The sequence below is a fragment of the Oryza brachyantha genome, chromosome 9 (genome assembly GCF_000231095.2).
Source record: "Oryza brachyantha chromosome 9, ObraRS2, whole genome shotgun sequence".
Lineage (NCBI taxonomy): Eukaryota > Viridiplantae > Streptophyta > Magnoliopsida > Poales > Poaceae > Oryza > Oryza brachyantha.
In genome coordinates this window covers 9,367,959-9,382,212 of record NC_023171.2, presented here as the reverse complement: position 1 = coordinate 9,382,212, position 14,254 = coordinate 9,367,959, and the positions used below count along the sequence as shown (strand labels likewise).

Sequence of the window (14,254 nt, the reverse complement as noted above, 5' to 3'; positions counted from 1 at the left end):
CGTGACGCCGCCACGCCTGGACGCAGCCGCACTCGCCATCGCCGAGGCCGAGTCGAAGCAGCGCTGAGCAGCGCGCCCGTGCCATCGCTGTCGTCGCGCCTAGCCGGAGGCGGCCGGAGCCCGGAGCCGAGGTAGTCTAGGCCGGCGGCCTCTCTCTGTCAGTTTGTCTCTCTAGTCTCTACTCACTGTCTCTCTTCTCTCCGCTCCTCAATCCGATCTTGATTCGGCCATTCCCAGGCGGCGGCGGAGGGGCGGCGAGCCGGCGAGGCCGCAAGGGGCTACTCGGTCGTGACGGGCGACGGCCGTCCGCCCGTCCGGCTCTGGCGGCTGGCGCACCGGCGCCCGGCGGCACCACGTACGAGCGGGCTGCGGACCACGGTGAGGGAATAGAAAACCAGAGATTTAAATTTCTGAATGATGCTATACTGCTATTGTAAATTTCTAAATTTGTGATTTGTGAATCGTGATTGAATACTAGTTTGATAATTCAGAAGAATAGAAGATGGATAGGAAAGGAAAAGGAATGAATAGAACATGTTTTTGGTACGGCTTTACTTTCTCTTTCTATTTCTTTACATCAATATATCTATCTCCATTGTCAATTACTAATTTTTTTGTTGATTTTTGTTTTGCAGAGGGCAATAGCAAATTATTCATATCTATCATCTAGCGTCAAATCTACATTTTCTTAAGGTACAATTCAATTTCAATGCCCGCTTATGTGTTTTCAATTTAAATGCTAGACTTGGTGTAATTGTAGCCTTATATTAACATGTAAATGAAAATTTTTATTATGCACTTAGTATCACACTTAGCTCTTCGCCATACTTCATTTTTTTTTCCGTCCTCTGCCACTGAGTGCAGTCTTGTATTATCACTTCCAATGTATATACTTCATCTGTTTCATATTGCAAGACTTTCTGGTGCTTCCTAGGTTCATCTAATGATTAATATATAGTTTGTATATATGTCTAAATTCATTAGCATTCATATGAATCTAGATAATACGAGAAAATTTTAAATTGTGGAATGGAGGGAGTAGTATTTATTTGACCAGATGTACAAAGTGTTAAGATAAAAAACTCACTAGTTAACAGCGAAACATAGCAAATAAAATTTTGGAAGCATACAGAACTACAGTGATCGCCAGGATAGATGAAAAATGAGAGATTGTTAAGTGCATAAAACACAATTGTAACCGTAATGTAACCAATCAAAATTGACTATGTAACTAAACAGTGCCAACAATACAATTCAAGCAGTTGATAGTACCAAATTAGTGGTGTTACGATCAACAGTACTAGAGCTTAAAGAGTTGTAGTATAGGGAAAATGATAGTATTTTTAAAGGTTCTAAACCAATAATAGAAGAATGACAATATTTTTGTAAAAAGTTCTTGCAGCAGCTTAGGATAAAGTCTCTGCTCTGTTTCAGAATCCTTATGTTTCCTAGTTAAAAGAGGCCTTTTCTTCCTCTCTTTTTCAAGATGAATGCTATTTTAAGGCCCCAAGACTTCACATACGTAGTCAATGTTAACAATTTTAACCAAGTTTGCAAGCTAGGGCACTAAGAAACTTACAACTGAACTATCGTAAATGCGGTAAAATGCTTATGAATGGCCAAATTCAGCGTGTGCGGTGTGCTTGACATATCTTCACAGAATGCAGGCAATGCACCTTTGAACTGTTTGCTTGACAATGTTGATAAACGTCCCTACTCTACTCCTCATTCCCTCAATAAGTGCTCGAGAAAATATTGCTCTGCACAATCCACACAAACTCTAGGTGAGGGGGCTCACATGGCATGAAAGTTTGATCCAGCAACTCAATCTCTCAAGGGTTCATCCCCAACTGGCATAATTCAGGATCGAACCAATCTCACTATAATCTTCTAGTACATCCTAAACCAAAAGCAAGAATCAAACTCGTCGCGAGACGAAATCCACACCGTCCTTACACCCAAAATGAAAAGGAAAATGGAGGCAAAAAAAACTTGAATTCCTAACCAACCTCTCCCCCTCTAGTGTGCCCAACTCCCCCGTCATCTCTCATCGCAGAGCTGCAACCGATGCACAAGAGAGCGAGGGAAGAAGCGCCCCTGGAGAGAGAGAGAGAGAGTGCACGCGCGGAAGAGGGGGGCGAGACTGCTGCCGCGACGCCGACCGGGTCTGTCGAGAGAGAAGCGGCGGCGCCGTTGCGAGAGGAGTTCCGGGGGGGGGGGGGGAGGGGGGAGAGTAAATTTTACAAAACAAATCACGAAACTATAAATTTAGAATCAAAATTTATCATAAAACGAAGTAGGAATATTTAAGTTCTTATAATTTAGTGGTGAAGTTATAAAAAATGTTCTCGTCTTTTCCTAAGTTCTTATATTTGACGTTAAATATGTAGTTTTGCATATAAAATGTCCAAGTATTTTCTTTTGTATAATATTTCGACAATTTGATCAAATTACGTCTAATTTTGTGAAATTTACTGAGAGAAACCCCTCCGCCGTCAGATCCTGGCCGTTCCTTCCACATCTAACGGCGCACAGCCGTTTGACCGAACCGCCTACGACTACTACTCCTCGACGACTCGCGAATCTCCAATGGTGGCGCCGAACGTGAAGGCGGAGACAGTGGCGCTGATGGACCGGCGGGCGGCGGTGGAGGCGGAGATGGACGCCATCATCGCCGCGCTCTCCGCGCCGGGCGGGCTGGGCATCACGGGCGGCCTCGTCGACGCCGAGGTGGGTAAACCCTAACCTAGAACCCTGCTCTAAGAAAACCCTAACCTTGTCACCCCTCCTCCCGCTGCTTCCTTTCGGGGGACGTGGTTCTCTGATTGCTAACCGAATGTGTTGCGGCTGGCTTTGGATTAGGGTTTCCCCAGGTCCGACATCGACATCCCAGCCGTCCTCGCCCAGCGCCGCAAGCTCGCCGGTATGGATTCCTAGTTGCTTGGTCCCGATTACTGTGATCTGTTTGGGTACGGGTTTATGTGTGAACTCGATTTAAGACCGGAATAGGGATTAACTTAATAGGCTTCTCTAGCGAATGCGGTGAGTCAGTATTGTGTATGCGCTCAAATCATGTGCCGGGTGTGCTGGGACTGAGGACTGGATTGGATATAGTATGTTGCTAGGTGTGGCTTTTTCTTCTGGTGATTAATGAGGATGGAAATTGTGAAAGAGTATACATGATGGCCATTGTGTGATGTGATCCTTGGGATGAAAATTGCGAAATTTTGTAGCTTGAGCACTTAGAAAGCATTTTCTCATAATTCTTCTGCTTGTAGTGTTCACGAACTGTTCTCATTTTTAGTGGTGGGAACTGAATACTGATGAGGAGTGGTGATTTTGGCAACAGTATGTGATGGATAACTATGTGACTCCTTTATGTTTTGTTCTCGAGTATCAGAAAGCTCCTTACATATGTAACATGTTTGGATGGAATTGTGATTAGTTCACCGACTAGGTTGCTATTGATATAGAAAAGTTACATGGTTATTTTTTTGTGAAGGTATTGCTGTAGACTTGTTATGGTTGAGTTGATGGAAGGAAAAAGAAAACCTAGATGTAGTTTTAGATGAAATGGAAAATAGGCAGTAAATGAAATGAGGGACAGACATACTGAACATTTGGGTTGTAGGAAATTCTCTTATAGGGTTTGGGGGTAAACTCGTACTCTGGTCATGAAGGTCAGAAATTCAAATGTTGACCAAATCTTGCCCTACGTGTCAAATATTTATGACTAGATGGAGCATTTATGTAAATGAACTAAGCCTTATGGAGCAAGGTCCGACCTTCAGTTGTCTAGTGTCTACCGTTTATGATTGTAGCTTGGGGCTTTGGTCTGGCATATGATCAATATATTTGCTCATCATGTATATATCATAACATAAATACTTTATACATAACATGATTATAAGCTGTACCATCTTCATTGCAGAACTGCAAAATGATCACAAGGATATTACAAACAAAATTGAGAAGAACCTGGAAGTTCTACACTCAACAAAACTGTCAAGAAATGATCAATCAATCCCAGCAAGTTCTGGTAAGTTTTAACCATTATCTGAATGTCTGTTCACACAAAATTTGTCATCATAGGAACATGGAGCAAAAGCTTGTAAGATTTTTGGCCAACATTATGCTGTATAAATCTATCTCGGTCCCATCAAAATGATATGAGGAAATGACCTGGATATCATAAATTTTATGCTTCGGTTAGTTTGGTGACTTTGTAACAGTCAAACTTGTGTATTGCAAACTATAAGAATTGAAAATAGCATACTTTCTGTGATCAGAAGTTTCTTTCCTGTACTCTGATCATCTGATGTGCTATGCTTCTCTAGCCAATCAATACCTTCCATTCTGCAATTTCCACATGTTCGCTAATTCTGCAACATAAAGTACCCTCAATGACCAAGCAGTGGTTTGGCAATTGGTATTCTGTTATTTTTTTGACATAATATGGATAACCAATTCATGTCAGTCATCTTAAGTGTTTTTTAAAAGCAAGAGTACAGACCAGCTTATGGAAAGTGATGTGTTGCACATTAGTGTATCAAAGCATTGGCCGAGCTTCTGTTAAATGTCTGGTACATAAAATTAAAAGCATTGGCCTAACCTGATAACCAGAGCATCATGAGTTGGATTGTGAAGAAAAAGGATATTACAATTGTTGTGTGTTCTCATATCTGATTCTGTGCAGGCACACCAGCTTCATTGCACAGTGGGTTATCTCAAAATGATCCTATGGAAGAAGATGCTGTGACCGCACTTCCTTTTGCCATAATTGATGAATTGACGGATGGTTCTCCTGCTGCTTTGGATGGCTTGCAGCTTTGGGATGAGATAGTTAAGTTTGGAAATGTTGAAGCAGGTGACAGATTGCAAGAAAGACTTGTCTCTGAAGCACTTTCCAATGAGGATTCTCAAGTATCTCTAGTCATCATTCGGCAGGGATCATCAATGAACTTAATTGTTACACCAAGAAAGTGGCATGGAAGAGGACTTCTGGGGTATGCTTTACTAAACCTTTGTATCAATTGTTATGTTGCATTTGCTGGCAGTCAGTCATAGTTTGACCTTACTTTTCTGAGAACATTATGAGTGTGAATCTTTTTATTGCTTTTAGTTGGATTGTCTTTTGTTGTTCACAAGAAAATCTCCACTTGAGTCACATGTTTCAGGAATAAAGCCTGAAAGCTGCCTATCATGCTTGTGCATTTTCAATTAACGCCAACTAAAAATGTATGTGCTTATAACTTCCTTTTGGCATGTTATCTGAGAAACATTTTCTGTGGGCCTTTAATCTTTGCATCTCATAGTGTTTGTCAGTACATATGCACTTGTTGAAGTAGTAGGACTGTCTCTTTTGTATGCTTGCTGTTTAGTAATTTATCTTACCAATACCTCGGCAAATGGAATCAGGCTTATTATCTATAGCCGGCAAGTTTATCATTTTACTAGTTAATACGCTACCTAATTCCTCCTTGTTTGCTGCTGACTTATTAACTACAAGTTGGTTTCTTATACTTGCAGATGCCATTTCCGAATCTTATGAAAGAACAAGATGGTTTCTTTTATTGTGCTTGTGCAGACAGCTCCTACAGAATCAGCGATAATGATCTGATTAACCCATGAAACAACAATGAGATGCTTTTCATGTTTGTACTTGTGCAGACAGCTCTTGCAGTCTTGCAGTATCGAGAGCAATCTAATTAACCTAATGCGTGTCCTACTTTTAGCTTGGTCTTACCCGTACATTTGGAAACAAATCAGGTTGCGTATGTTTTGGAGTTCTGTTTTCCGGTGCTTGCTCTCACGTATATTAATTTGCTGGTACTGTAGTAGACTTGAAGTCAAAAATGAGATAGGAATTGCATCCATCGTATGGACATTAGTACAATTGCACAACCGTGGAAAGGCTGTGTTATCTGGTCTTCGTCTTACAAAATTCTGAATGCTTAAAGAGGAGCAAAGAACATGTCGGTTCCTTCCTATTTATGTTCGAATAGATTACGAGGTGAGAACGCGTCGGCTTTCCAGAATTGTCAGGCCCCAGGTATTACAATATTCAGGGAGTTACCTAATACGCATCATTAAGCTGGTGGGTTAGCGAGTCAAGATTAGACACTGGAGTAATACGCAGCGACCACCTGCCTGAAAAGCTCAAATTGCGTAAGAAAAATCCCCCTCTTGTACGGCCATACCAATTACTTATGAAATCGTGTTTAGGCTTCTCTTTTTATAGAAAGCATTCACGGCCTTAATTAAGCCATCATCGTGAGACCTGCGAACTAACTGATGGGAAGAGTTAGCCTACTTGATTCTGCTCTAATTAACCTTCTGACAAATATATCTATTAGGGCACGTACAAAGGCGCCTATTAGCTGACTCTCTCAATCCTCACATAAGCAAATCTGGTGAAGTGGAGGAAAGAGAGAGAAGTCTCAATCGTCACATAAACAAATCTAGTGAAGTAGAGGAAAGAGAGGGAAGGAGAGAGAAAACTGTTGTCATGCATGGCAACCGCTTAGAGTCGATTCTTAACATTTATTAAAGAAAACTATCTTAGAGTCGATTCTTAACATTTATTAAAGAAAACTATCTTGTATGAGAATGTATAAAAATAAAACTAGCCTAATAAAAAATATTTTATTACATTAATGAAGAAACCACACCTAACTCTATCTTTATATGTGTTATTATAAAATAGACTCTTGTTACTGACGTGACTTGAGAAGAGCCTACAATAGATTCTACTGTTGAACATGCCCTTAGTCAAATGTAAGATGAGATATGCTTAAATATAACTAAACATCCACTGGATATACCCTCACTAAAACAAGCTAAATACTTCTCTAAAGATAATGCTTAATACATACAAGACAAATATCTTCGACGTCTGCTCCTACAATAAGGATCAATGCTAGCTATATATATATATATATATATATATATATGCTCTTATTAATCAATAAGTTCCAACTAAAATTATATGCCCAAGTCCCTTGAATGTGTTGCTAACATTCACATTGTGTAGCAGATGTGTCAATCATAACTACTCTAAATCTAAAATTAAAGGCACATGCCGTGGTTGTTTCTTTAATCCAGCATGCTCTATCACCCCATTAATATAATCTGGGTTTGACAAGTATTACATGGATAAAGATAACATAAACTCCTGCATTTGGATGTATTTTAGCCCAAAGAGACAAAGAAATGGCCCCCATTGTCCCTACATAAGAGGTATGTAACAACCTCTGCTTATGATTACAGGTATGACCAGCCAAGATATATTTTGTGACATATACTAGTCCAAAGTGTTGAGAATTTTCTTAGTGCAACTCCATATGTAGCTTTGCTTTTATCATGAAAAGCATATGGATCTAATATTCGAGCAGTAGTACATAGAGCACCTAACCCACATCAACAAAATGGCCGGGCTTGCGATCAACGCGGACAGTAATAAGTAAACGATCATCTTTTGTGGTTAAATCCGGTTTATGACATGACACTTGCCACAGACAAGCAGCTGAAAGTAATACTTCAGTCAACAATTAATTCGAGCTACATGTCCCGAGTTGACTTGTAAATAGACTTTCTCCTGTATTTAATTGGTTATATATCAGTCCTCAACGATGTATTTTCTTCGGTGACACAATTATCATACACACAACGAGAGACCATTTGGGCTTCTTATTTATTATATAATGATATATAAGCTCGTAGCTAGAAGTCTTTTGCTTACAATGTGCACATATGTGTCTATGCAACCGTAGTCAGCCCAACCCAGCAACAAATCTAGTATTTAGCTAAGAGCATGCTCGTCCAAAAGTTATTGTATATAATTCGGTAAATCTATTTTAGACAATTGAGAATAATTATAAAATTAACGCAATTCAATATACATGCACAAAGTAACATATTAAGTTTCAAATTCATGGATTAAGTTGGAACAATTACTAAATACAATCTGCAGTATATATACCGGATATGTAATCTGCATGTGTCGAGGACTGGACATATCTGTAGCTCTGCCCCTGGCCCAACTGTACAATACGAACATATTAACATCTTTAGATCATGGTGCATGCTCTCCTATTATTAGCAATGGTGGATCTACCATCCGATCTCGTTTGCGAGCACCACAACTGTTGAGATAAATAATAATACTCCCTCAGTTTCATAACGTAAGATGTTTGACTTTTTTCTTACAATGTTTGATCATTTATCTTATTCAAAAAATTATAGAAATAACATTTATTTAGCTTGTGATTTACTTTATTATTAAAAGAACTTTAAGCACGACTCATTATTTTTTATATTTATACTAAATTTTTAGATAAGATGAATGGTCAAACGTTGTAAGAAAAAAATCATACATGTTACGTTATGAAATGGAGACAGTAATATTCACCGTAAGTCCTTAACTGGGCCTGTCCAAAGGTCTACAAATTTTTTGATCCACCACTAACTAAATTCTATCCGGTGAGCCTAAACCATGGCTAACACTTAACTCCCATCCACCATCCATCCACACATGACACATCACACACCATTTATCTGACCTTTGACTTCATCAACACATACCAGTAGGGTAGGGACATGCATGCCCAGAGGGGATCATAGATAGGAATTCATCCAAATACCCATATTTTTATAAAGTAGCTATTTAATTATCATAGCATAAAACTCTTGTTGGCTTCTTGGTTAGTCTTGCCCACTCTGTGGGGTTTGGGTTCAATCCCCATGATTCTTCTTGATCTTTTGACTACCTGTCATCAAAATCTTGTGCATGTTACATGTGTACTTATCACACCATACGCTCTAGCACGGTAGCACCGCTCTAAGCAATCCACGTTAGTGAGCTAATGTGTCCCACGCAAAATAAGTCAAATCACTAGCGAGTGACTAATTATATTCTATAAACTTATTTGGTTTTTTTTATGAATTGTGCTACTCAATTTTCACTTTGATCACCCTTGAACTCATGTTTTTATTTTGGAGCGGGTGAATTTGTCATCAATACAATTTGAACAACCTCGAACGATTTTTTTAATATATATCAACGACATTAAACACATAGGCTCTGATACACATATGAACTTCTATAATCATGTAGTTACCAAAAGAGAGGCTAATTTTACAGTGTTGTGAAAAAATGTTATGAAAAGATAGATTTAAGGTTAATCTAAAGTTAATTTTTGATAATAATAAGTGATCCAAGTGCAATTTACTCCTTTGTCAAACATTATGAAATCATGCAAACGGCGAATGAGAAAGCAGCTCGGTCCATAGCTTGCCTTAGGCCACGTTTAAGCTAGCAACTCTTGCTTAGCAACTTCGCTCATTTTTCATTATTGTCTTTTCCGAACTACCGGAGAATATATTTTTCTATTAATTATTCTATATAAAAGTTACTTTAAAAATTTAAATAAATCAATATTTAACTTTAAAATTAATTAATCATACGCTAATAGTTTATCCCATTTTACGCACCGAAGTTGCTTCACACTTTTGCTAGACGAAACTCACCCTTACTCTCTGAACTTTCAGAAAAAGATTGTTGCTTACTCCTAGAGCATGTACAATAGCATGTTATAAGATACTCCTAGAGCAGGTAGCACGCTATAAGACAGCTATAAATATATTTTAAATATATAAGAGATGAGAGCGAACTAGGGAGCTACTAATTTATAGCCAGCTGTAGCATAAGCTTCAAAGCATAGTGTATGTATGGTACGGAGACTATATATTAATATTTTATACGTAACTGTTATATAAATTAATTATAGATAAATTGTAGCTAGCAGTTGACTATACTATCGAACTCGTTAAGTCAGTAACCGCCGTTGCCGTCGCGTCGCGCTCGCGAAGTTGATCACGAGACCACCGGGAGGGTGAGACCGATCGATCTCTCCCGCTGCTGCCGGCGATCGATCCCGCCAGAAAAAAGAAAAACCCGGGAACCGAGCCGACCCGAGCCCTCGATCGACTCGACGGACGACGCGGCACCAACCGCGCGCGCCCGCGCGTACTATACGTGGCGCGCAAACCCACCCGCCACATCCGCTCGCGCGCGCGCGCTCTGGCTTTAGCTCCGCCCCCATGTCGCCGTAGCCCGTAGCAGCAGCACACAGCCGCGCCGCGCCACCTGCCACCCACCGCGCCTCATCCCCCGCGCGCGCGCGAGCGAGAGGAGAAAAAGAGCTCCCCTTATAACGACGCCGCGCCGCGCCGGCCACGCTCCCCAACGACTCTAGCTAGCTAGCTAAGCTGCTGCTGCTAGCTCTCGCGCACACCTCGGGTCCTCGATCACAGTGCTGCTCGCCGGCCGGCTCGACACTTTGCTAGCTAGCTACGCCGTGGCGAGCTAGCGGCGAGACGATGTCGTCGTCGGCGGTGGCGTCGTCCAGGGTGGCCGGGGCCGGCGGCGGCGAGGCGCGGAGGACGTCTCCGGGGCCGCCGGGCCCGAGGCCGGTTGGTGCTGCGGGAAGCGTAGTCAGGGAGAAGGCCGTCGACCCGCTGCGCGCGCGGGCGGAGTCGGCGGCGAGCATGCGGAGGAGGCTTTATCAGCAGCAGCATCATCAGCAGCCGTCGTCCGCCGCGGCTAGGGGCGTCCCGTCCATGCTGCTGCGCCGTGCCGGCGGCGGCGGCGGCGGCGGGGGCCCGCGGTCGCTCAACGTGTCGTGCGCGTCGGAGGCGTCCAACGACTCGTTCTGCAGCCGGGCGTCCACCGGCAGGATCGGCCGCCCCGTGGGGCCGCCCGGCGTGGCCGCGCACGCGCGGCGGAGGGCGGCTGGATCGGCGGGGCCTCCCGCCGCCCGGCCGGTGGTCCGGAAGGCGGCCAGCGTCGTGCCGGACATCGCGGCCTCGCTGATCGCCGTGGCGAACGGCGAGGCCGCACCGGCGTTGACGGGGCCGGTGAGGTGCCCGTGGGTCACTCCTAACACTGGTAAGTTTCACAATTCAAGCCTGCCGTAATCTGGCGATTATTTGTGAGTTGGTTTAAATTGACATCAGGTTCCTCCTTAATTTGCATCTACTTTTTCTATGTAACTTACAATACAGATATATAATATGAACCACAGAACATAAAGTATATATACATGTTTTTATAAAAATATGGACTAAGAGGTTTTATGTTAGTTTTTCCTTTTTGCATAATTATATGTTACAAAATTGACCTTTTAAATTTTCTGAGATTTTGGAACCACTTCTTGGTATGATGCTATATTTACAGTGAATTTTTGAGAAAAGTTGCAAATATTAACTCACAGATACAGGATTGAGTTATACTAGAGGGTCAGGTGTAGTACTAGTATACAACGTATTACTTATAGTGTGCATCCTACGTGTTTTGGCATTTAGTAATATGTACATATGTAGTCTAGCTAATTAATACATCCGTACTATATTCAGAGGTTTCCACTAATTTACTACGATAATTAGCCAAAATGGACACACTTATTTCTGTTTCTGTATTTCATGCATACACAACATAGTCGCCATCGAACAGTGGCTAGCATCCAAACAAGTCTGATTATTCTGTAACATAACTGTCTCAAATAATGTTGTTGTTGCATTGACAAAAGCTTCCATATACTACTCTTCAAAACAGTTCCTCGAGTAAGAAGATATTATCCAAATACTGAAACAAAATTTTTGCCTCCCTATTGTGAAAGGAGAAACTACAACTTGTATAATATATGGCACATCAACCCTGGGTGATGATGATTAATTAGATCATATGACATCACACATATGGTAGGTGGTATAAAAGTACAATAAAAGATGCACACTCAAATGTTTGTTGGCAGGTCTGTTATCTAGCAAGTACTTGTCAATTTTATCTTGCAAAAGGATTCCATTACCCACTAACTTGTCGGCACTGCAAAGTTTATGCAAATAGAGTTCATCAAAAGCCTTTAATTCTAGCAAATTAAGCTTTGAGCTGAATTGAAGAATCAAGTGGCAATAGTTCCTTAATGACATACTTTGCAGTGGTTAAACCAGATCAGCTATATATTTCTGATCATAGAGTGGTAGTAAATTAAATTTATTTTAGGCGTCCAAAGGTAATTAACCACTTCCATTACACAGGCTTACCGTGACATAGATTATCATATTCTGTTGCATTTTGGAGACCACAATGGTGCAGGCTATGTTTCTCTTTTGTTTTCTTTGGCTGGCTGTGGGAGGATATGCCTATCGTTGTTGTTCTTTAGTTTATGTAAGTACGTACAACTACACTTTGCATCTTTTCTGCAGTGCACTGGGCAGCTGGAAGCCATGATTACTATATTTAACCTCTCTGATGCTCTAGTATTAATTCTCAGTTCCTTATTGGAATAAATTATTAGCAGCTTTTTTTCTTAGTTGTAGCAGTGTGAGTTGATCTGCCATTATTTCACACACTGTAGTACGGCAACTACTGAAAAGTGAAAACAACCAGTCAGTTCCACATACTGTAGTACGTCAACCATAGAAAAACTACTATTTGAAACGTCAAAGCAGGATCTATTGTGTTTTTGGCTCTGCTCATAAGTCCTACCTGCTGCATGCTGACCTTACACCTAACTGACTGTTCAGTTGGGGCCCTTCTGTCTATATGGACAAAAACATTCTGCTTGTAATCTGAAGTCCGGAGCACTCCATCAGTCCTAAATCAGTATTGTGTTTAATCCTAAAAACGTTATAAATTTTCTCAAAAGTTTTCTTTGAAATCACCGCCTGATTTCATCCGGCTGTAAGGTAATCCTCCCTGATCATGACATTGCAACAGATCCATGCTATGCCGCCTTCCATGACCATGAATGGGGAGTCCCAGTACATGATGACAAGTACGTCTAAACCTAATCAAATTTGATACGCTTTTGCGTAGAACTCTAGTCAGATAAATTATAAAGTTACAATTTCCAGCCTTGAATCTGCAGGAAATTGTTTGAGATGCTAGTCCTGTCCGGTGCGTTGGCTGAGATGACATGGCCTGCAATTCTCAGCAAGAGGGAAACATTCAGGCAAGTGCTACTTTTACTTACTGTACCGACAGAAGAGCTGCATCAGTGATCACCCAGCCACAGCCAAAATCTAAAATTTGAAACTTAATTTTGAAGTTAATCCTGGTGTTATCTCATCTTAGACCTTTGGATTTTAAACCGCGTAATAACACAGAAATAAAAATTTCACCCACAACTTATTTTTGATTGCTTTATTAATTTCTCTAAGGCTTATTGATCGCAACTTAACCGATCAGAGCGTTAAAGAGCTCCATAAAACTCATGCATTGATTCAACAGGGAAGTTTTCATGGACTTTGATCCTCTACTGGTAGCAAAGCTAAGCGAGAAGAAGATTCTGGGGCCGTGCAGCCCTGCAAGGTCTCTGTTGTCAGAGCATAGGCTGCGTATAATCATCGAAAATGCACAGGAGGTCGTAAAGGTAGGCTGACAATCTATCTAGGTATCGATCTGTCCACATCTTAACCTTTGATGATTAGCCTGAACACCCCTGGCAGCCATCATTTGCTCCTACACTTAATGACACACCTTCATCTTTCTGCAATCATGCATGCATGCCTGTCTGCCTGAATTGCACCGGTCCAACAAAAAGTATCTCGAGTTACCGATACCTCTAGTACTAAATCATTTTCTACCATTGGATCTAGCTGAGCAGGATGTGCATTGTTAGATCTAACTATCAGAAACGATTTGATACCGTGAGGTACCGATACCTCGAGGTACTTTTTGTTGGACTAGAGTATATCTCTAATTACATCTGCTTCTTTCTGGAAATCATGCATTTGCATGTCTGGGTCTGAAGCCTCCTGCTGCTGCTGTTCATAGGTCATAGAGGAGTTTGGATCATTTGACAGCTATTGCTGGGGCTTCCTGAACAGCAAGCCGATGGTTGGCAGATTCCGGCACCCCCGGGAGGTGCCACTGAAGACGCCGAAAGCCGACGCCATGAGCCAGGACCTGCTCCGGCGAGGCTTCCTCGGCGTCGGGCCGACGGTGATCTACGCGTTCATGCAGGCCGTCGGCATGGCCAACGACCACCTCGTCACCTGCTACCGCTTCGACGAGTGCTGCAGCTGCTGCAGCACCGACGAAGCTGCTGCCGCCGCCATGGACGGCGCTGCAGACAGCCACAGCATGGCCCTGGTGAAAGACCAGGAGGTGAACATGATCTGTGGATTGGTCGAGTGCGTCAGCTTGGAGCCGTCGAGAGCCAGGGCCACCACCGTGCTCAGCATCTCCTAG

At 42.0% G+C, this 14,254-nt stretch overlaps 2 protein-coding genes across 3 annotated transcripts; both read left to right on the top strand.

The window, feature by feature from the left end:
* Positions 1–5,936, top strand: LOC102708366 (26S proteasome non-ATPase regulatory subunit 9). Of its 2 annotated transcripts, none has more exons than XM_015841392.2 (9): positions 1–131; positions 238–378; positions 492–543; positions 636–693; positions 2,500–2,730; positions 2,863–2,923; positions 3,932–4,039; positions 4,697–5,006; positions 5,530–5,936. In XM_015841392.2, the coding sequence occupies exons 5-9, from the start codon at positions 2,590–2,592 to the stop codon at positions 5,549–5,551; spliced, it is 642 nt and encodes a 213-aa protein (XP_015696878.1). In that variant the 5' UTR covers positions 1–131; positions 238–378; positions 492–543; positions 636–693; positions 2,500–2,589; the 3' UTR covers positions 5,552–5,936. The 2 variants fall into 2 exon arrangements, with proteins under 2 accessions (XP_015696878.1, XP_006661239.1); XM_006661176.3 differs by having other exon boundaries at positions 479–543.
* A 4,151-nt stretch (positions 5,937–10,087) lies between these two features.
* On the top strand, positions 10,088–14,254 carry LOC102708088. Its single transcript, XM_015840860.2, has 5 exons — positions 10,088–10,948; positions 12,779–12,836; positions 12,930–13,013; positions 13,292–13,433; positions 13,838–14,254. The coding sequence occupies exons 1-5, from the start codon at positions 10,381–10,383 to the stop codon at positions 14,252–14,254; spliced, it is 1,269 nt and encodes a 422-aa protein (XP_015696346.2). The 5' UTR covers positions 10,088–10,380.

Excerpts from the sequence above, each read along its gene's own strand:
- LOC102708366 (XM_015841392.2), top strand. The coding sequence starts at position 2,590 with ATGGTGGCGCCGAACGTGAAGGCGGAGACAGTGGCGCTGATGGACCGG. Across the intron at positions 2,731-2,862 it reads GCGGCCTCGTCGACGCCGAG|GGTTTCCCCAGGTCCGACAT; the intron begins GTGGGTAAACCC and ends GCTTTGGATTAG. Across the intron at positions 2,924-3,931 it reads CCAGCGCCGCAAGCTCGCCG|AACTGCAAAATGATCACAAG; the intron begins GTATGGATTCCT and ends TCTTCATTGCAG.
- LOC102708088 (XM_015840860.2), top strand. The coding sequence starts at position 10,381 with ATGTCGTCGTCGGCGGTGGCGTCGTCCAGGGTGGCCGGGGCCGGCGGC. Across the intron at positions 10,949-12,778 it reads GTGGGTCACTCCTAACACTG|ATCCATGCTATGCCGCCTTC; the intron begins GTAAGTTTCACA and ends ACATTGCAACAG. Across the intron at positions 13,014-13,291 it reads AGCAAGAGGGAAACATTCAG|GGAAGTTTTCATGGACTTTG; the intron begins GCAAGTGCTACT and ends TTGATTCAACAG.